General features: G+C 42.3%; 1 protein-coding gene across 3 annotated transcripts in view; it reads left to right on the top strand.

Moving 5' to 3' along the window:
- VWC2 (von Willebrand factor C domain containing 2) overlaps positions 1–21,751 on the top strand; it is a 117,259-nt gene that overhangs the window by 5,399 nt on the left and 90,109 nt on the right. For all 3 annotated transcript variants that reach the window (XM_073332728.1, XM_073332729.1, XM_073332730.1), the window contains exon 3: positions 8,370–8,499. In XM_073332728.1, coding sequence (XP_073188829.1) covers positions 8,370–8,499 — 130 coding nt within the window. The remainder of the gene's footprint in view (positions 1–8,369; positions 8,500–21,751) is intronic.

Below are 21,751 nucleotides of genomic sequence, written 5' to 3'. Positions count from 1 at the left end.
ACAGAATTTGCTTGTATTTGTGTGTGTGGTAGTATCTTTTATACTAGAGTTACAAAGAAAAATAAATGTTATTGCAAACCAAAACTGGAAAAAACAAAACCCCAAAACTCAGAAGCCTAATAAAGATGTCTCTTTATCACTTGCCGTATAGCTTTTTGTGGGGGCCATGCTGCAGTATGGGAAGTGTTTCAGCTTATAGAGAACTTTTAATGGGATTGGGAGCAAAAGTACCATACAAAAGAACAGTCTCCCAATTGTGATTAAAATGGAATTCCTCAATGAAGACAGAATTGTATTAGAATCTTTTTATTATTTGTATTCGAATTATTATTATTATCATTATTGAGCTTTGTTACTTAGACAAATAGGATACTTCATAAATATGATTTCAGAATTCAATATACTCCTATATGTAATGACCCCACAAAGGGTCAGAAATTAGAATAATTTCTAGAGCTGTTAAAATAGATTAATAATGCTGCTTATATGGTAAAACCCCAAAGCTGTTACAGATTTTGCTTTGTTTATCACGACTTCTGTCCTGTCAAATAACTTAATTTATGAACAACTCACTTGAAATTCTTGACGACAACAAATCCAGATGGATTTCAAAGCATTTGTTGTGCTTTGAAGCCACAGAGAAATATAAAGAAGGCTGATATATTAACGCTTGTCAGCCTAACCGTGTTCATGATCTCTTGGGGGGTATAACTGAAATGAAAATGTTACTAGAAATACCAACCCAAGAGTAAATGGATATAGTTTTATAGATTTATTTATTTTATTTTACTTAGTTTTCAGAGATGCAAGGAATGAAATATAGACTTCTAGATTTTTTTTTTCTTTAAGGGTTATTTAATCCCTGTCTTGGTTAAAGTACAAATAAAGAACTTCCACTTTCTGTAACCCAGGTGGGGGTTTTTCCGAAGTCCAGAAAAAAATTGCCTAAAACAGAGTACTTCGGTATGCATGCTGGGCCAGATCCTCAACTTGTGTTAATTGGCATAGCTCCACTGACTTCATTGAATCATAGAATAACAGAGTCGGAAGGGACCTCTGGAGGCCATCTAGGCCAACCCCCTGCCCAGAGCAGGACCAATCCCAACTAAATCATCCCAGCCAGGGCTTTGTCAAGCCTGACCTTAAAAACTTTTAAAGAAGGGGATTCCACCACCTTCCTAGGTAACGCATTCCAGTGTTTCACCACCCTCCTAGTGAAAAAGTTTTTCCTAATATCCAACCTAAACCTCCCCCACTGCAACTTGAGACCATTACTCCTCGTTCTGTCATCTGCTATCACTGAGAATAGTCTAGATCCATTGCTATCACTGAGAATAGTCTTGATCCATCCTCTTTGGATCCACCTTCCAGGTAGTTAAAAGCAGCTATCAAATCCCCCCTCATTCTTCTCTTCCGTAGACTAAACAATCCCAGCTCCCTCAGCCTCTCCTCATAACTCATGTGTTCCAGTCCCCTAATCATTTTTGTTGCCCTTCGCTGGACTCTCTCTCCAATTTCTCCACATCCTTCTTGTAGTGTGGGGCCCAAAACTGGACACAGTACTCCAGATGAGGCCTCACCAATGTCGAATAGAGGGGAACAATCATGTCCCTCAATCTGCTGGCAATGCCCCTACTTATACACCCCAAAATGCCATTGACCTTCTTGGCAACAAGGGCACACTGACTCCTATCTAGCTGCTCGTCCGCTGTCACCCCTAGGTCCTTCTCTGCAGAACTGCTGCCTAGCCATTCGGTCCCTAGTCTGTAGCGGTGCATTGGATTCTTCTGTCCTAAGTGCAGGACTCTGCACTTGTCCTTGTTGAACCTCATCAGACTTCTTTTGGCCCAATCCTCCAATTTGTCTAGGTCCCTCTGTATCCTATCCCTACCCTCCAGCGTATCTACCACTCCTCCCAGTTTAGTGTCATCCGCAAACTTGTTGGGGGTGCAATCCACACCATCCTCCAGATCATTAATGAAGATATTGAACAAAACCAGCCCCAGGACTGACCTGGGGGCACTCAGCTAAATACCGGCTGCCAACTAGACATGGAGCCATTGATCACTACTGTTGAGCCTGACAATCTAGCCAACTTTCTACCCACCTTGTAGTGCATCTTCTTTAACTTGCTGACAAGAATACTGTGGGAGACCGTGTCAAAAGCTTTGCTAAAGTCGAGGAATAACACATCCACTGCTTTCCCTTCATCCACAGAACCAGTTATCTCCTCATAGAAGGCAATTAGATTAGTCAGGCATGACTTTCCCTTGGTGAATCCATGCTGACTGTTCCTGATCACTTTCCTCTCCTCTAAGTGCTTCAGAATTGATTCCTTGAGGACATGCTCCATGATTTTTCCGGGGACTGAGGTGAGGCTGACCGGCCTGTAGTTCCCAGGATCATCCTTCTTCCCTTTTTTAAAGATGGGCACTACATTAGCCTTTTTCCAATCTTCCGGGACTTCCCCCGATCGCCATGAGTTTTCAAAGATAATGGCCAATGGCTCTGCAATCACATCCGCCAATTCCTTTAGCACTCTCGGATGCAACACATCCGGCCCCATGGACTTGTGCACGCCCAGTTTTTCTAAATAGTCCCGAACCACTTCTTCCTTCACAGAGGGCTGGCCACCTCCTCCCCATGCTGTGCTGCCCAGTGCAGTAGTCTGAGAGCTGACCTTGTTCGTGAAGACAGAGGCAAAAAAAGCATTGAGTACGTTAGCTTTTTCCACATCCTCTGTCACTAGATTGCCTCCCTTATTTAGTAAGGGGCCCACACTTTCTTTGGCTTTCTTCTTATTGCCAACATACCTGAAGAAACCCTTCTTGTTACTCTTAACATCCCTCACTAGCTGCAACTCCAGGTGTGATTTAGCCTTCCTGATTCTATTCCTACTGCCTGAGCAATATTTATATACTCATCCCTGGTCATTTGTCCAATCTTCCACTTCTTGTAAGCCTCTTTTTTGTGTTTAAGGTCAGCAAGGATTTCACTGTTAAGCCAAGCTGGTCGCCTGCCATATTTACTATTCTTTCTACACATCGGGATGGTTTGTCCCTGTAACCTCAATAAGGATTCTTTAAAATACAGCCAGCTCTCCTGGACTCCTTTCCTCCTCATGTTGTTCTCCCAGGGGATCTTGCCCATCGGTTCCCTGAGGGAGTCAAAGTCTGCTTTTCTGAAGTCCAGTGTCCGTATTCTGCTGCTTTCCTTTCTTCCTTGTGTCAGGATCCTGAACTCTACCATCTTATGGTCACTGCCTCCCAGGTTCCCATCCACTTTTGCTTCCCCTACTAATTCTTCCCAGTTTGTGAGCAGCAGGTCAAGAAGAGCTCCACTCCTAGTTAGTTCCTCCAGCACTTGCACCAGGAAATTGTCCCCTACAGTGTCCAAAAACTTTCTGGATTGTCTGTGCACCGCTGTATTGCTCTCCCAGCAGATATCAGGATGATTGAGGTCGCCCATGAGAACCAGGGTGTGCGGTCTAGTAGCTTCTGCGCCTTGCCAGAAGAAAACCTCGTCCACCTCATCCCCCTGGTCCAGTGGCCTATAGCAGACTCCCACCATGACATCATCCTTGTTGCTCAGGCTTCTAAACTTAATCCAGAGACACTCAGATTTTTCTGCAGTTTCATACTTGAGCTCTGAGCAGTCATACTGCTCCCTTACATACAGTGCAACTCCCCCACCTTTTCTGGCCTCCCTGTCCTTCCTGAACAGTTTATACCCATCCATGACAGTACTCCAGTCATGCGAGTTATCCCACCAAGTCTCCGTTATTCCAATCACATCATAATTCCCTGACTTTGCCAGGACCTCCAGTTCTCCCTGCTTGTTTCCCAGACTTTGTGCATTTGTATATAGGCACTTGAGATAACCCGCTGGTCGCCCCTTGTTCTCAGTATGAGGCAGGAGCCCTCCCCTCTCACACGCTCCTGCTTGTGCTTCCTCCCGGTATCCTGCTTCCCCACTTACCTCAGGGCTTTGGTCTTCTTCCCCCGGTGAACCTAATTTAAAGCCCTCCTCACTAGGTTAGCCAGCCTGCTCGCGAAGATGCTCTTCCCTCTCTTTAAGTGGAGCCCGTCTCTGCCTAGCACTCCTCCTTCTTGGAACACCATCCCATGGTCAAAGAATCCAAAGCCTTCTCTCCAACACCACCTGCGTAGCCATTCATTGACTTCCACGATTCGACGATCCCTACCCCGGCCTTTTCCTTCCACGGGGAGGATGGACGAGAACACCACTTGCGCCTCATACTCCTTCCCAGAGCCACGTAGTCTGCAGTGATCAGCTCAAGGTCATTCTTGGCAGTATCATTGGTGCCCACGTGGAAAAGCAGGAAGAGGTAGTGGTCCAAGGGCTTGATGAGTCTCGGTAGACTGTCACATCACAAATCTTAACCCCTGGCAAGCAGCAGACTTCTGTTTTCCCGGTCAGGGCAGCAGATAGTGACTCGGTCCCCCTGAGGAGAGAGTCCCTGACCACCACCACCCGCCTCCTTCTCTTGGGAGTGGTGGTCGTGGAACCCCCAACCTTAGGACAGGGCATCTCATGCCTTTCAACTGGTGGAGTCTCCTTCTGCTCCCTTCCACCAGACGTATCATCTGGGCCACTCCCCGCAATGGTACCTGTGGAGAGAACATGAAAATGGTTTCTTACCTGTGTCCGCGTTGCTGGTACATGGACATTCCCCCTTCTTCTGGAGGTCACATGTTGCCAGATTTCTTCACCGTCCTCCTGTCCGTGCTGCACAGCCTGCTCTGAATCTTCAGAACCTTGTGCCTGTAGAAGCATAGCCTGAGTCTGTCCAGGAAATCTTCAGTTTCTCTTATGCAATGCAGGGTCAATACCTGTTGCTCCAACTGAGCTATGACATTAAACAGCTGAGGATCTGGCTTGCTGCCTATATTAAGCTAGAATTTTTTCTTGCTCTTCTGTTGAGGAACCCTTAACTGATCTACCAACTTGTTTGCATAATTATGTATGCAAACTTTTCTACTACATCTGTAGCTCCACAGAAAAGCATTTATATACTTGTTCATAATCTTCCTTTAAACCCTCAAGAAGACAACTTCTTTAGATTTCCTATAGGTTTTATGGCTGCCTGGCAAATTAGGTCAGATTTATCTGCTGCTTATTAGTTCTTCTATATGTTAGCATAGGAAAATCTGCTGTTGTGATATAGTTAATACTTAGGAATGAAGACTACTACTTAAGTGTTAACTCTGAAATTGCTTTACAACTAACTGCATGATCTGTTAGATTGTGGAATAGTGTCTCAAAGGAGCTGGTGGCAGCCCCATCGCACCAGCCATTAGAACCTATGCTGAAGTAAGAATTCTTCCATTAGAGGGGAGGGGAAAATGGAATAGAAGCACAAATGGACCTTCTCCAATTCTGATTTATGATTCCCTGCTAACTACATGGTGTCATGGCAAAGAAATGCCTTTCTAGACTCTCTCTCTTGTACATTGATCCTTATTAATATTACTTTTTTGACCTTTTTCAGGCATTAAGATTAGAAAAGGCATTGGTTTTCTACAGTTTTAACCACATCTTGCCTATATTGGAAAAAAGAAGCAGCAACAAGCGAGCATTTGGTCCAAAGACATGCAAATAAGGACTCCCTGGTCATTTCTATAAGGGACAGAGCTAATGCTGCTTTAACAACTATTCTGCTTCACTTCTACTGAAAATGTACTTGATTCGTACTCTTGAAAATATTACAAAACAGAGTAGAAAGACATACTTATGTGCTCAGTTTACTGCATTCTTAAAGGACTACATTGTACAACTCTCTTATTCATGTTGGAGAGCTTGTATGAGTAAGAGTAGTCCCATAGACTACAACAGACTCTGCTAGTGATCACCAACGTGAATATTTGCACAATGAAGTCCAAAGTGAAGAAACTGTTGTGGCTGGAAAAACAGGATGCCTTAGCATCAGATTCTTATCTTGGTTACACTGTGTAAGTGTGGAGATTTCCTCCATATTTACATTTGGTGTAACCGAAATGAGAATTTGTCTCTGTACTAAATCTTTTCCTGATCACCAAAGTGCAAGGTGATTCTAAGTAACAAGTTGCAGTGAAGTATGTACCATAGATCACATTATAGATGTAGGAAATCTATGTGGTGGTGTATCCAGGGAAGAATGTTTCATCTGAGGGGGAGGGGGGGAAACAAAACAAAGTATGAGAGATGTTAGTGCTTATTAAAGGATCATTGTAAATATTTCTTTGCAATAACCTGGTATATATTACATGCAAAAAAGTGTTCATTACCTACTACTTGGACATCTGTTTATCATAGAGCGTTCACTTTCTGAAAGGTGTGATCTTCAAAAGTGCGTTATATTTGAGGGAAACACATCTTTATGAACACTTATATCTGTTCAGACTTTAAATCAGGATTGTCTCCTTCCACAGTATCCTTAATATTTTATTAAATGGATTCATGTTCTGGGCAGTCTATGCTTTGTTGAAGGCAAATTGTTCTGTCAAATTTCTGTTGAAATTCCAGTAAATAAGCTGCTGAATTAAAAGATGCTTAAATTTTATAAGGCTGAATAAATGTTCTTCCTAACTTTTTTTTTCAGTCTTGATTGCTGCTTCATCACATCAGATACAAGGATATAAAAAAATCCTATAAAAGCTGGCTGTACCATAGTATATGGAATGCTTGAAGAGGGAATACCCATTTTTGCTGTTGATCTTATCAAGCTGTCAGACAACAGGGCTAAATTCACCTCTTATTTAAATGTGCCCAAGTATTGTGAAGTCTATGGAATTGTGCCAGCTTAGGCTCTTGGTAATTTAACCCCAAGACTTGATTTCTCGATTGTTTTGTCTGCTGAATAAGATCTTCAAAGCAAACCATATATTTTGTACCTGTTTTTTTTTTAAAGCTATAGTATATCTTATAGGGAAGAGCACTAGAAGAGGATGGCTAGCTGTGGAAGTTTAACTAAACAAAATTTAAATGTAATGAAGGAGGGCAAGTAGCTAGATATACTGGGAGAGAGATGCTAGTCTGAGCAGAGGGGACAGCATGAAAAGAGGGTCAAGCACATGAGCAAAAAGAGAGGAAGAGGTTAGTGAACGGGGAAATTGGTGGCAGAGCATAGAACATAGGTGTATAGGAGGAGACAAGGGCATTGATGTAGCCATGTACCGAGATTTGATGGTGAGGAAGAGAAGAGAGAAGCAGGAAATGTGGAGGAATTCAGGCAGAAGTAGCTGTGAGTATGCAAGATAACATTGGATGTGACAGGTTGAATAAGAAGCAAGGGAGAAGAATATTTCTGTAGTCCAGATGAAGGAGAATACTGACTCAAATGAGAGTTGAGGTAGAGTGGAAGGTCTGGCTTTTGGGGATGTTTTAGTGGAATAAGTAAGCATCTTATCTGAGGGAGGAATCAAAGATGACCACAAAAATGCAAGCTGGAGTGATCTTCTAATGAGCACAGACTTCGTTAAGATTTCTGGCAATTCCACTTAGAGTTTCAACAGAGATCCAGTGAGAACAGCCTGTCTGACAGTGTGTTGGTGCTTCTGTTTCACTAGAATCTGGAATTACAAACAGCATGGAGAGAAGGAGGCAGAACCTTATCTGAGCACTTCAGAACCTCAAGTTCATTTCTAGAAATAGGAAAACGTTCGGGTGTAGAAGATGTCCAGGTCTTAAACATGGAGGAGGGGAGGATGCCACTGGAAACAGTGTTCTATCACATTTCCTTCTCTGAATTCTGCTGTGTGTACCGTTGCCATTTGGGGTACAGCAGTAGTAATCACACCCTCAACAGAAGGGAGAGACCAGATTTCAAATTTCAAATATTGGTAGCTATAGAAAATACAAGTTGGTTTTCACAGGAAATGTTGAGGGGAAAAAAAATTCAATTTTTGGTCTGAATTTCCTGTGGAAAATATTAAGGTTTTGGATTTTCATTTAAAAAAAAACAAAAAAAAAAAACATAAAATGAAAAATTTAGACCTAAAGCCATTTTAAATCAAAATTACTTTTAGTATAATATAAGACCAGCTCTAGACTAACCCCACATCAATCCTTGGAGCCATGGGGAATGTCTTCCAACTATTACTTAATGGCCTCACATGACTCTCTCTTCCTCAGAACCTTTTGCGTTGCTCAATTTGAAGCATGGATTCAGAACAGTGCCTGGGGCTAGCATAGTTTCTGCCCTAAATTGAGACTGCAGCAGCCCTACTTTTGTCTGAATAACTGTAGAAAACAAGATACATGTAAAACAGACAGAGGAGAAGACAGTACGGAGGCAAAGAAAGGCATTATGCTGTCTGGGAGAGAATATTGAATGGATGAATTAAAAAATGAATGGATTTGTGTTTCAGGTTTCTCCATGTGAGAAATGCCGTTGCGAAGCCAATGGTGAAGTGCTGTGCACAGTGTCTGCTTGTCCTCAGACTGAATGTGTGGATCCAGTGTATGAGCCAGATCAATGCTGCCCCATCTGCAAAAATGGTAGGTAACTAATGCAACATCCAGATGGTTGGGCTTTTTCCTTCTCAGAACTACCAGTTGCTCATATTTCTTTGAATGAAATTTGATTGTCCAAGCAAATGTGCAGAAATATAAGAGAGCTCTGTTGTGTTGAAAGGAATGTTTTCCTTGACCTGAGTAGATTTACGATGATCCACAAAGATTTTGTTGCCCGAGAATCATTTGTGACATCAACACCAGTCTCTGGTTGTGTGTTCTGCATATGGTCATTGTGGATGTGACTTGTGTGCCATTTCAAGTCTAGGCCCTGTGATTCTTCCCAACTGTAATGCCCGGTGGCTGATGTGGGTTAGGCAGCAGTCCTGATTCCTAGTCAATGATGCATGAGTGGCTGGGTAGCCAGCTGGTCAATCCGTATTGCAGGCAGTCCAGAGCAATGGCCTGAGTTTGCACAGGAGTCAGTAGGTGGCACATCCAATCCAAGGGGCTGGGTCAGTGTGTTGGGGAGGCAGGATCAGGTGAGACAGCAGGGCAACAAAGTCGGGTCAGTATGAACAGCAAGGCAGTCTAGGCAGCAGGCAACGGCCTGTTGCTCAGTCAGCTTCCACTTCCAGTTGGGGCCTTTGTATAGTCCAGGCACCCAGTGAGAATGCTGCCTGTCCATCCAATCAGGGCCTGGGGTGTGGCTGCTGTAGGCCTTTAGCTTTAGAGGTGTTGGTCAGGCGCAGCTGTTCAGTGCATCATCTAAGGATGCTGCCTAAGGGTTGGTGGCAATATTGGGGTCCTGATACCAACTTTCCATTATTGAGCAGTAGAACTTACTTTTATTTTACCTTCATATTTCTTCCCTTGCAGAGATTTTTTTTCTCTTGAGGCAAATCAAATGTACCTTGTTGAGCTCATTTAATTTTCATAACTAAATGAATTAAACTTCCATGTTTGTTTGAATATTCTTTGTAACTAAAGTAGATAGTCTCTACTCCCAGCAAGGCTTGCATTAGATCAAAGTCTTGATCTATTTAGAAGAACAAATTATGAGATACTTCAGTTCGCCATTTATAAAAAAGAAATAACTTCTTATTAATAAAAATGAATACTGCAGTATCAAATGAGGCTGTATTTAAAATGAGAAAAACATTTAAAATTATTCAGGTAATTTTGCCGTCCTATGTTGTTTCTGTATAAATATAGGGCCATTACATTAGCTAAAACAAACTAATGAAAACTGTGTAAAAGCTAGATGGAGATAGACTGTATAGAACTCTCTGAAGTGACCTCTACACTGCACACTTCTCTTTGGCATCGCTAAGAGTACATGGACTGCGTGCACCCCCTATCCTGGGTATCAATAGCAGTGTAGATGATGAGGCACTGCTTAGGTGCCTAGCGCAAAGATGCATCTGAACCTTGTGGGTATGTACCCTACACAGCTCTCTACTCCCGCAAGCAGTGCCTCCCCTGTCTATGCTGCTATGTTAAGCAGTGTGGTGTCACACTGCTGGAGTCTTTCCCTCCGCCCAGAAACATTCCAGCCACGGGGAAAGGCTCAAACAGCTCCTTCCTAGGTGTTGACCACTGTCCAAGACAGGATACAGGACCTGAGGGTGTGACACATTGCCAGTCCTATAGGTCCCTGTAGTGTGTTTAGTTTAGGAATGACAGAAGACACACCCATAGGGGTATTTGCTTTCAGTATCTGCTGTATTGTCTGTAGCTCCTAGCACAGACTGATTGTCAGGGAGGAAGCCTGTCCCAGGGTAAGTCTACACAGCAGCCTGGAGATGGGATTCCAAGCATGGATAAACATACATGGCACTAGCTCTGCTCGACCTAACGTATTTAAAAATAGCAGAGTGGCTGCAGTGGCACAGGGGCGATTCAGCATAGTTGCCGGAGAGTTGGGTGGGATTGATCTTGGATAGCTAGTCCAAGCAGCTGCCCGTGCCGCTTAAGCTGCATTGCTATTTTTTAATGCACTAGCATGAGCACAGCCAGCACACACACGTCTGCCCAAGCTGGGAATCCCACTTCCCAGCTGCTGTGTAAATATACTCCTCTGATTTTAGGGTTTGGGTTAGAAGAGCAATATGCTACTTACACTTCATCCTTTCCAGTGGATTTCCCAGAAGGCATTAACGCAGCTCTAAGCAGCAGTAACTCCTACGTGATTATTTTTTCCTCAGACAAAAGGATAGTGCAAAGTGGTGGGTACCTACCAATGATAGCTTGACCATGAATGAGCCAGGAGGAGGAAGTGGGGCACGGTCTAGCTCTGAATGGATTCCCTGAGACCTGCAGGTTTCCTTGCACACCTGGTTAGAGGATTGAACACCCTGCCCCAAGAGAGAAGACCTCTGTACTGTCATAAGCCTCCCTCCCCTTAGAGAGCATGGTGCTTAGAAAGTGCACATAAGAAACGGGGCTGAGTTTCTAAGTGAGCTATCCTCTTCTGTAAGAAAGGGTGATGAAAGCCCTATGATCCTGAACATGGAATATTTTTCTGTAATTGTAACCATATGTGCCTTGTATATTCTAGTGTAGAGGCATCACTGACACCATTTCAGACAAAAATTGCTGGAGATGTTAGACATTAACAGGAGCAATAAGGAACTGAAAATATTTTTCCTTTTTAGGTTTTAGACAAGGAAAAATGCCATTAACAATGACAAAAACAAGATAGTCCCTGAGAGGCTTAGCTTTTCCGGTTCAGTGAAGAAGTTCATAAAGAAGCTCCTCTGTATGGAATTTGGTTTTAAAAATATCAGGCTCCTTGCTGTCAAAGCAGGGATATAGCTGTTCAGGAGTATGGCACCTGCACAGCTTGAAATTGTTTGCCTTCACAGGCAGAAAAGAAATATCAGTGAATGGTGAATGTTTTTAATTAATGTCTGAGCAAACTCATCAGCCAGGAAAGCCTACCCTGCCTCATCAGTCCTTTGCAAGCCTGTGATACAAATTCACTGTGTATGTGCATCACAGTATGATTGTCATCACATCACCTTGCTGACCCAGAAGACCCTAAATGAGCACATGGGGAAGGCCATCCATGCAACCAGGGAGGAGAGAGAAGACCAGCTGAATGTGGAAGCAGCTACTATGGAGTACCCTACAGACCATAAGTCCATAAAGGAGTGAGCAGGCTAGTTCCAAAGAATCCACTCCATAAGAGACTTGTGCTCTCATTCCCTGTCCTTGAAGTGAGTACAGGAGGAAAAGATTTAGATTTGGGTTCTGGAAATTTCCTGATCTTTGTGGCAAACTGCAAAATCCAAACTCCAATTTATCTTGGTTTTCCTGGCACTTAGTGATACACAGCAGTTCCCCAACCTCCCTGGCCAGAGAGCTCACTGTCAGTGCAACAAAAGACCGAGACATACACTTTGCAAATAAGACCGTGTACACAGATATGGGACTAATGAGTGTGGAGAATGATTAGTGAAAGCATGACATACATGGAGATGAGCAAATTCAGGCTGTACTCCTGCAGGAATATGGAACAGGATGGGGAGTCCTGCTATGCTCTAGCACCGTCCTGGCACACTATCGAATGAGACAGGTGGCTTCACATTTGATAAATTTTAACTCTGCACATACGCACCAATACAACTGGTGCATTGAACGTGATGAGAAAAGTGAATGGGAAAATCTAACTAGTTAAGAATAAATGCCTTCTCTTAAGTCTCACTACACCAGTCAAGAAGGAAATCAGGTATTTTGATATCTGGGAACATTTGGATGTAGGTAAATAACAATGCTCTTCCATATGGAACGGAAAAGTTTTAAAGAGCAATCACGGTATGTAAAAATGGCACCTTCTTACTCAAAGGTTCTGCTCCTTTGCATTGAGTTCTAGCTTATTGGTTTAGTGTCCAAAATAAGTTTTGCTGCTTTTTGTTTCTGTTAGCCCTACAGAGACATCATGGCAGAGAGAAAGAGCTGTGTGTGTTTTTTTTGTTCCTCGTGCATCAACAGAATTAATGCATGGTGGGTGAAATAATATCTTTTATTGGAACAATTTATGTTGGTGAGAGAAATCAGCCTTCAAGAGACACCAAGCTCTTCCTCAGGTCTGGGAAAGATACTCCGAGTGTCACCGCTAAATACAAAGTCGAACAGATACTTTAGTATAAGTAGTTACAGCATATTCTAAGGGTAAACATACATACAACATATTCAAGGTAAAGTGGCCCTTAACTCCCTATAGTCATAGCCCAAACGGGGCATTAGTGGGTTACAGATTGTTGTAATAAATCATAAATCCACAATTTCTAGTGTCTAGTATGGTTATGAATTTACGCTCCCAGGCTAGTCTTTTGAAAGCGTTGTACAGATTTCCTTTGAGGGTGAGGAGTGATAGGTTAGATATAGAGTGATCACTTTGTGAAAAGAATTAATGTACGAAGTTCCACTTGCAAGGCGGTCAATAACTCTGTAATTTGGTCTTCTGAACCTCTAACAAAAATAGTGAAGCAAAGAGAGAGAGAGCCCATCCTGTGAGATGGGACTAGACTGCCTGAGCCGAGGGCTGGCAGTTGTGGGGGCAGGAGGAGTAATCCTTGTTTTGTTTTGGCAAACAATACATTTTTTTTCTCTAAATCACTGAGACACAATAAACAGGGAAATTCAGAATACTTTTCAGACAACTTATGTGTAGGGAGTAAAGGTTAAATATGGCAAATAAATTGCTTTCTAGGAATAATTCAACCAGGTCTAGTTTACACTGATTGGTATGGAAAAATAACACCAGGGAAGTGCAATTTCTTGTGAAAATCCTCTGCAGATTCTTGACCAAGATATTGGACCCATCTCAAAGACTCTATCTCAGATTTTACACAGGACCTTGCACATGCTGGGACAGGACTTGTGGAGTTATTGGGAAAGCTGAGTTACCACAGAGTCTGGACAGTTTTTGTATATATTATGGTTGCATCTGTGTACACTGTCAAATCAAGCACATTAATTTAAGTGTCTTAACCATTTGGTAGCTGAGGATAGGGTGTTGTGCAAGCCCATGAGAGAACCAGGCAACCCTTGCCTTTGGATGCAGCCTGCAAGTATGTGAGCTATATCTTCTAATTGGCCACAATGGCAAAGGTGGGAGTGACGGAGGCCTCACTTATGATCATCAGTAGCACATCTATTCACTCCACATCTGAAATGATGTGCTTTACCCAAAGATGGTGTGGAAAATCAAAACCAGGGTTTTGGACTGTTGGATCTGTCACAAGATAGTCATTGACTGTGTTTGAATCTTGTTCTTGCCACCTGGAGGGGATGTTGAGGTTCCTTAGGGGAATTGTCCAAATGGGATGCCTTGAGCTGAGGTGTCGGCTTGGTGGATTAAACACATCTGTAAGCCGGGGTAGATATAGCCGGTCTTGCACCTTAAGGAGCAGAATCTCCATGGTGACTTGTTGCCTAATATCAGAAGGGTTGATGTTGGTCAGGACTAGCAGCTAGGCCGAGTTAGTTGGTCTCAGGGTACCTGTTATGCTCATGGGTTCATTCAGCTGAGTAGCGACTAGTCCTAGTATGAAAAGAGTTTGAACTGCATCGGCGGGAAGGGGGGGGGGTGATACTCTGCTACAAAATAGCACAAGGCAAGCCCAGAGTTTCTCCATGTCTGCTCATTGGCTTCCCAGGAAGAACCATCTAGTTTGCTGATCAGACTGTTTCTTCTCTTTCTTTTCAATGAGGTCTTGATAAGATGCTCCTCGAAGTTCAAGGTATGGTCCAGTGTAACACCTAGATACAGGCTTTGGGTTGTGGCCCAGCCTGTGGCTAATCAGGAATTGGGGGAATCTTTGTATAGCATAGATGGAAACTTTTTTTTTTTAATATAAGGTTTAAGTATCCATCTTTTGCAACAGCGAGCCTCTCTTTCATGTCAGCATTCAGGACTTCTTCTAGATGTCTGAAATCCTAGTCCTGTACTGTCAGACAGATGATGTCTGCATAGATAAAATGCTTGGCAGTGGTGTTGGAAAGCTCACTTGTGAAGAGGTTGTGAAGTGTTTGTACTAGAATTGAGCCCTTGGGTAACCTGTTTTGGAGCCTCCAGGAGCATGTGGGGTGTGTGTATGTGTGCGGAGGGGGTTGTTTTTGTTTTGGTCTGAATGAAACTTGGAACCAGCAGCCTGTCAGCAATAGTTCCACAGCCATGATAACCCACCTGAATAGGGCCAAACACGGTTTGTAAAGTAGGCCCGTTTGCCAGGCTGTGTCATAGGCAGAAGTAAGATCTAGCAGTTACTCCTGTCTTCCTCCTGGTGTGGAAGCCATTCTCGATATAGTTGTTGAGAGCCAGCACTTGATCACAGGGAGTGCAATTCCATCTGAAACCTGCTAGATATATACTCGGGAATGTCGTCAACAGTAGGGGCAGTTCTTTGAAGGTTAAGACTTTCAAGTAATTTGTGTACACAGCTTAGCAAAGAGACGGGGCAGTAACTTGTTGGAAATCTGTGATCTTTCTCAGGTTTTGGCAAGGGTATTACTCTTGCGCTGTGCCAAACCTTAAACCTTAAGTATTTTATCCTCCTGGGTAACTCTAGATAGAAAGATGGCTAACCATTATCTGCTAGTTTTTTTTTCTCCAACTTCTTCAGGAGTTTGGGGAAGGTATTGTCAAGTTCAGTCTTTACCTATTTTCATAGAATCCTAGAATATTGGGGTTGGAAAGGACCTTACGAGGTCATCTAGTTCAACTCCCTGCCCAAAGCAAGACCAATCCCCAATTTTTGCCCCAGATCCCTAAATGGCCCCCTCAAGGATTGAACTCGCAACCCTGGGTTTAGCACCCCAATGCTCAAACCACGGAGCTATCCCTCCTGCCCCCAATTTTCATTGTTTTGAACACCCTTTCTGTTTCCTCTGCTGTGGAAGGCTGGAAGTCTTATTTGATTTTAGGTAAACACTGTTTTTATTGCTGCCATTTCGTCTTCCCTGTTCTTCGGACTTTTTTTGAAGGAGAGGTTGCTTTTGCAATATTTATCAGGTGGGCAGCAATGCTGTTTGGAGAAAATGGGTAATAGCGCTTTGGTGGAAGCTTCTGAGCAGCACCAAGTTTTCAGATTTGTGCCCAGACTTTGCAGCTGGATCTTGACAGGCTTAGTTGTGCAGTGGCCTGCTCTCATCTTTTTCTTCTAGAAGCATACGAGTGTCCAGATTGCCACTTTCGTCATATTGCTTGAGGAGTTCTACATGTTCCTCATCTATCCAGGGAATGTAGCTCTTATAACAGCCTATTGGAATTGACTCCATGGCAGCTTTATAAATGGCTTTTGTGTACTTCATGTGAACTTCCTCAGTAGAGATGGGGTGTGGGATACAAGCAGTCAGTGAACCGTGTAAAGGCTAGGTCAGTTTGCTTTCTGATTGTTCCAGTGAGGGTTTTTATTGGAGCTCACAATAGGTATGGTTAGATCATCTTTGGTGAGGATCAGAGGATGTTGTCTACAAGAGAAGTTTTTCAATACACTGGTTATAGCTTGAAGTGGATAATTGTCTGTGCTGATGGAGGTCAGAGTAGTCTTTCTTTCAAAATGAAAAGTACCCCCATTGTTTTGGGTCATGGGTGAGATGAAGATAATGAAGTGAGAACCAGTCCAAAAGATCAACTCCATTTTCATCTGACCTACTGTATCCACAGCAGGGATATGGTGTGGTGGCTATTAAAATTTCCAACATAGATGGCAGGGCGTTGGAGCTTTGGGAGAATATTTGGGTTAGGCCAGGATTGGGTATGGGGCTTGTACATATTTGCCACTCTGAAATCAAATCTCACAATATCCTAGAGGTCTGAATGAGGTGGGAGTGGTTCCGTACCAGTAAGATCTGCTCTAACATAGGTAGTGTGTGCATATTTGCTATGCAGAGAGTAACTCGAAAGATCATAATATTTGATGTTAAAGCAGCTGGTAGAAAGGGGGTCAACATGTACATCTGTGCTTTCAGGAGAATCTGCCGTGTTTGGAAGGTAGGGACTGGAAGAAGGGAGCATTTAGCATCTGGGACCTTCAGCGCTGATCATGGTTAAGATCCCTGACATTGGCTTGAGAGACCATGCTGGCCAAGATCTGAAAGATTTGCAGCTTTGGCTATTGGGTATACAACAAAAATGTAGCTGCACAGTACCCCCAAAGGTTCAATACAATTGATGATTACTATAATGCCAAGTTTTATTGGATTAATTAAAGAAGACTGGGACACTTCAGGCAGCTGATAAATTAGTCTGCCTACAGTAGAGTATAAAGATCTGATTTTTTTATCTCATTTCATGTTTACACTGGCGTAACTCAATTGACTTCAGTGGAATTAATCCTTATTTCTGGCACTGTAAGTTAAATCAGAATCTGACAGACACGCTTCTGGAATACATTTCATCCGCTTAAAAAAACCAGAATAACGAGCATAAGATTCCTTTCTCACTCGAAAAAGGATGGGCATTTGTTACTATTTGTGGTTTGGTTGGTTTTTTGGTGTTTCAATGTTGAAAGATAATTCACTTTGCAACATTGAATTATCTTGGTTGTCTGTTTCACTTTTATTGTTAATACAAGACTCTAGTAAGCATCTCCATAAATGTGGCTCTCACTGGAAAGGTTGCTACTCCAATTAAGTTAATGGAGAACCTAGTGTCTGTGTCGGTAGGACTTCAATTAAATCAGTGCCCCAAATGGAGGCAGTGGAAAAAAAGGATAAGTTGTAAGATCCAAAGACATTTATTTCTAAGGCTCCACAGAGATTTTCTTCCTTACTATAGCTAAGGCAGCATCCAAAACAAAATGCAGTTAATACCTGACTCCTAGCTCTCAGCCAGCAGATAGCTGATGGAGGCTGGCAGCTCTGTTGCCTCCTGCATCAGCAATCCTCTCCATAGCGTGAGGGAGGAGTGAGGGCATGACCTAGCAGAGCAGATCTCTACGTGTCCTGTCCTTCATAAGGTCTCTTAAGGAACTTATGCCAGTGTATTTATAATCTACACTATATTTACAGAGAAATTGATTGGCAAACTTTAAAAGAATCAGTTTGGATAAGGACCACAGAGTTTGGAAACTTATCCAGAACTTAGCCAAATTATCCAATCACTTTGGGCTCAAATGCATTACAGGGATGAAGAAAGTTAAATTTTTGACACTGGGAAGCCAAATTGATTTCAGTGGGGGTTCTGCTGTTCATAGACAGCGGTATATGGCCCTAAGGATATAACTTCTTGTCTTTCTGTTCATGCGTGCAAGGACAATTGGAACAGCTACAGTAATGCTTAGTATTTAAAGTGAAACTTTTATAGTTGAATAGGAGGAGGGGAATGTAAAATATTCTATTAAAACATAAAAAGCAGTTTCCTCACAGGTTTTCCAGAATTGGCTTTGCTATATTTTCTTATTAGTTAGTTCTGCCCAGACTGTTTCCCCCTTCTCCTCCTCCCCCCCCCCCCCACCAAACAAACTATTTTCTGTTTCTGTTTGATACTGCAGTGAAGTCATAAGGCTTATTCTGCAACATTGCAATAATTTCTATGGCAATTTCCTCCTTTACAAACAGCCCTATGACTTCACAGTGGGCTTAAACAGATAAAGATGCTGGAATGTGAGAGAGACCTTATTTCAACATGTCACTTGAATAGCAGCAAGAGGAATAGAGAATTATGTGGTGAACTGGCTATTATGTATGCGAACCACTACCATCTACTGGGTGGAATCAGAACTACCCTACTGTGTGTTCTACAATAGCTATTATAAATATAGGTTGTGTTTTATCGTTTGAAGTAGAAAGACTTGAATTTTATCCCTGTTACTGCTCTGAGGCACCAAATGACCCAGTGCACACTCAAGTGTCAGTGTTGATGTTCTTGATGATATTAATTATAAAGTAAATTACTTACTCAGCCTTCAGCTGTAGTTGCATGCCTCCCAGACTACCCAGCCATGGGGGCTGCTCCCAGTTCAGACAGGGACATACCTGTGTGCAAACAGCAATATAATCTTGTAATAAGAAATAAATTGCTGCTTAGTTTTTCCCTGTCAACTCCACGTTTTCCATGGAGATGGAGAAGGTTGTTTTTTGTTTTTTTACCTTCTATGCGATGGGCAAACCTTTTTAAAAGGTATATAACTTTGTTAAAAATATGAATATTGAGAATGGTGGTTTACCTGTACTGTGGTGAAAAACACTTTTTTTTTTTTAAATGTAACTCTTCTCACTTTACTGTTTGCGGATTTCCCAGTTTTCTGAATGAGCACCAAACGGTTGGATTGATATAGCATGTGAAGTACACAGAGCCCTGCTCTGACACATCTGACGAAGCCCGTCAAAGCAGGATTTCTCTGCTACAACAGTAACAAGGCCACAGAAGGGGTGGGAGAGGCGTGAGTGAATTATGCCTGGTTGGGCATGTGCCTTTTTTTTTTTTTTAAGTCGCAATCTTTGTTAATGTATCTTACCTGTAATAACACACTCCCTGTCTGTTCCTATTGCTTAAGTGGCACATCATGGGAACTTCCTTACCCTCTCTGACATCAGACTCTTGTATTAGGAGACATTTGATATTCCTGCCCAGCTGTACAGCCACCACCAGTTGGAGACTCAATTGCTTGCTTATTTGAAAAACTATGACTTCATATTAAATCTACTCCTCGAACTTGGTTGTAAGCACTCCTCCCCTTGTGAACTTTTGGATTGCTGCCCTGGGTATAATCCTCTTTGCAGCTATCATTTTATTTTTAAAATTTGTATTTTTAAAGCAATTCCTTAACTTTACCTGCACTGTTATCAAAATGAAGAATTTCCAAGGAAGTAGGGCTTTGCTTAGTTTTCCGAACATTAAAAAAAAAAAAAAATCCAAATACTGTGAAGATCATGCTTTCGAGTAGGAAAACATGCGTGCTTAACTTTTTGCTGTACAGGGCTATTTAAACTCGCAGCTCAGTGATGTTTCTCCACCCAAAAACATCACTCTCTCTTCCAAACATTCCATATTTTAGCTGACTGTTCAGCTCTTTATTTGCTCTGTTAGTAACCCCTGGACTGTGATTGGTTTTTGTGGTCTCTGAAATGATATGCACAATTCCAGTTTGCCTGTTTTATGGTTGAGCAATATTGTGCTGCTTCTTCTTGGGGAACTTTGACACTGCAAACCAAATAGTGTGTGGTGTGGTTTTGTTTTGTTTTTTAAACAGTGGTAACTGATCACTTCCCACCCTCTTTTTGCATCCTGCATAGAAAGTCATTCTACCCAAATGTAGGTTTCATTTTCAAGGAGATTGATCAATGAGGGCAGCAGTAAAAAGGCAGGGTAAACCAAGTAGTGTCAGTGTTTTATTTGAGAAATGCTTCTGAATCAAAACTCTGGATCCAAGCACCTCTGAATTTGAGGGAACAATCAAAATTCCAGATTGGATCCAGATCCCAGTTCTGGGCCAGATTGAGAGATCCTCTCTCATAATATGTTGTCTCACTCCAAAGTAACTCAATTGACTTCACTGGCACTGCTTACAATTATAAGGCACTGTTCATTGTGAGTAAAGGTTTCACAAATGTGTCCCAAGTGGTCCCTCTTTTTATGATCATATAAACCAAAATCCTGGATCTAAATACCTCTGGAGATTTAAGTGCTCAAATGGAGAGCATCTTGGAAAGAGATTAAATGTGGTGCCCTTGGGGATCTTGTACTACTATTGGGTCTAGCTAAACCTATAACAGAAGGAGATTCTTAAGCAAAGTTAGCAGTCATGAGATAATAGAGAAGGTCCTTTCATGGATCAGTAACTGGTTGAAAGATAGGAAACAAAGGGTAGGAATAAATGGTCAGTTTCACAATGGAAAGAGGTAAATAGTGGGCTTCCCCAAAGATCTGTGCTGGGACCTTGTGCTGTTCAACAGATTCATAAATGATCAGGAAAAGGGGGTAAATTGTGAGGTGACACAGTTTTCAGATGATACAATACTACTCAAGATAGTTGGACTCAAGTCCAAAGTTGACTATGGGGAGTTACAAAGGGATCTCACAAACCTGGGTGACTCGGCAACAAAATGACAAATGAAATTCATTGTTAATAAATGCAAAGTAATGCACGTTGGAGAAAATAATCCCAACTGTACATACAAAATAATGTGGTCTAAATTAGCTGTTACCACTCAGAGATCTTGGGGTCATTGTGGATAGTCCTTTGAAAATATCTGGTCAATATGCAGCAACAGTCAAAGCTAACAATGTTAGAAACCACTAGGAAAGGGATAGATAATAAGACAGAAAATATTATAATGCCACTATTTTAAACCCATGGGTCTCCCACAACTTGAATACTGCATGCAGTTGTGGTTGCACCATCTCAAAAATATATATTAGAACTGGAAAAAGTATGGAGAAGGGCAATGAATATGATCGGGGGTATGGAACAACTTCCATATGACAAGAGATTAAAAAGACCAGGACTGTTGAGCTTGGAAGAGACAAAAGGGTGTGTGTGAGAGAGGTCTATAAAGGAATGAATGAATGAAAGGTGTGGAGAAAGTGAATAGGGAAGTATTATTTACCTGGTCATATAACACACAAGCCAGGGGCCACCCAATGAAATTAATAGGAAGCAAGTTTAAAACAAACATAAGGAAGTACTTGTTAACACCACACAGTTAGCCTATGGAACTCCTTACCAGGTTAAGTTGTGAAGGCCAAAAGTGTAACTGGGTTCAGAAAAGAATTAGATAAGTTTATGAAGGCTATGTTGATCAGTGGCTATTAGCTAAGATGGTCTGGGATGCACACACTAAACCTTTGTGACTGATTATTTTAAATTAATGTTGTATTCAGCAAGACAGCTGACTTGCCCTTACTACCAAGTTTTTGCAAATAAATCTGACAAACTTCAGGATATGTCAAAAAACCTGTGATTGACATTTTTTATTCCCAAATTTAGTGCTTTTAATTAGGTATCTTCTGCAAGTCCAGTCTTCACCATCTGGCATGCAGTGGAAAACATGCTCCATTCTCTTTAGAAAGAAATTGCAGAAGAAGCAAATGACATCTGAAAAAATGGCTCATTTGGGTCCAGGTATTTGGCTGGAAGGGGGTAAGCAGGGTGGAGGAAGGAAGAGAGGAGGGAGACAGTGGGGAGAGGACGGGGCCTCAGCAGAGTGGGGCGAGGCCAGGGCAGAGCAGGAGTGGGGTATGGGTGGGGCCACAGGCAGAAGAAGTGGACTGGGGAGCTAGCCTCCCCAAGCAGCAGCTTCACCCACTGCCCATGACAGCAGGTAAGAGCATATCAGCTCCCAC

This window comes from Lepidochelys kempii, chromosome 2, assembly GCF_965140265.1.
Source record: "Lepidochelys kempii isolate rLepKem1 chromosome 2, rLepKem1.hap2, whole genome shotgun sequence".
In the NCBI taxonomy this organism is placed as follows: domain Eukaryota; kingdom Metazoa; phylum Chordata; order Testudines; family Cheloniidae; genus Lepidochelys; species Lepidochelys kempii.
The sequence above is the reverse complement of the archived record's forward strand: the minus strand, read 5'-3'. Positions and strand labels throughout refer to the sequence as shown.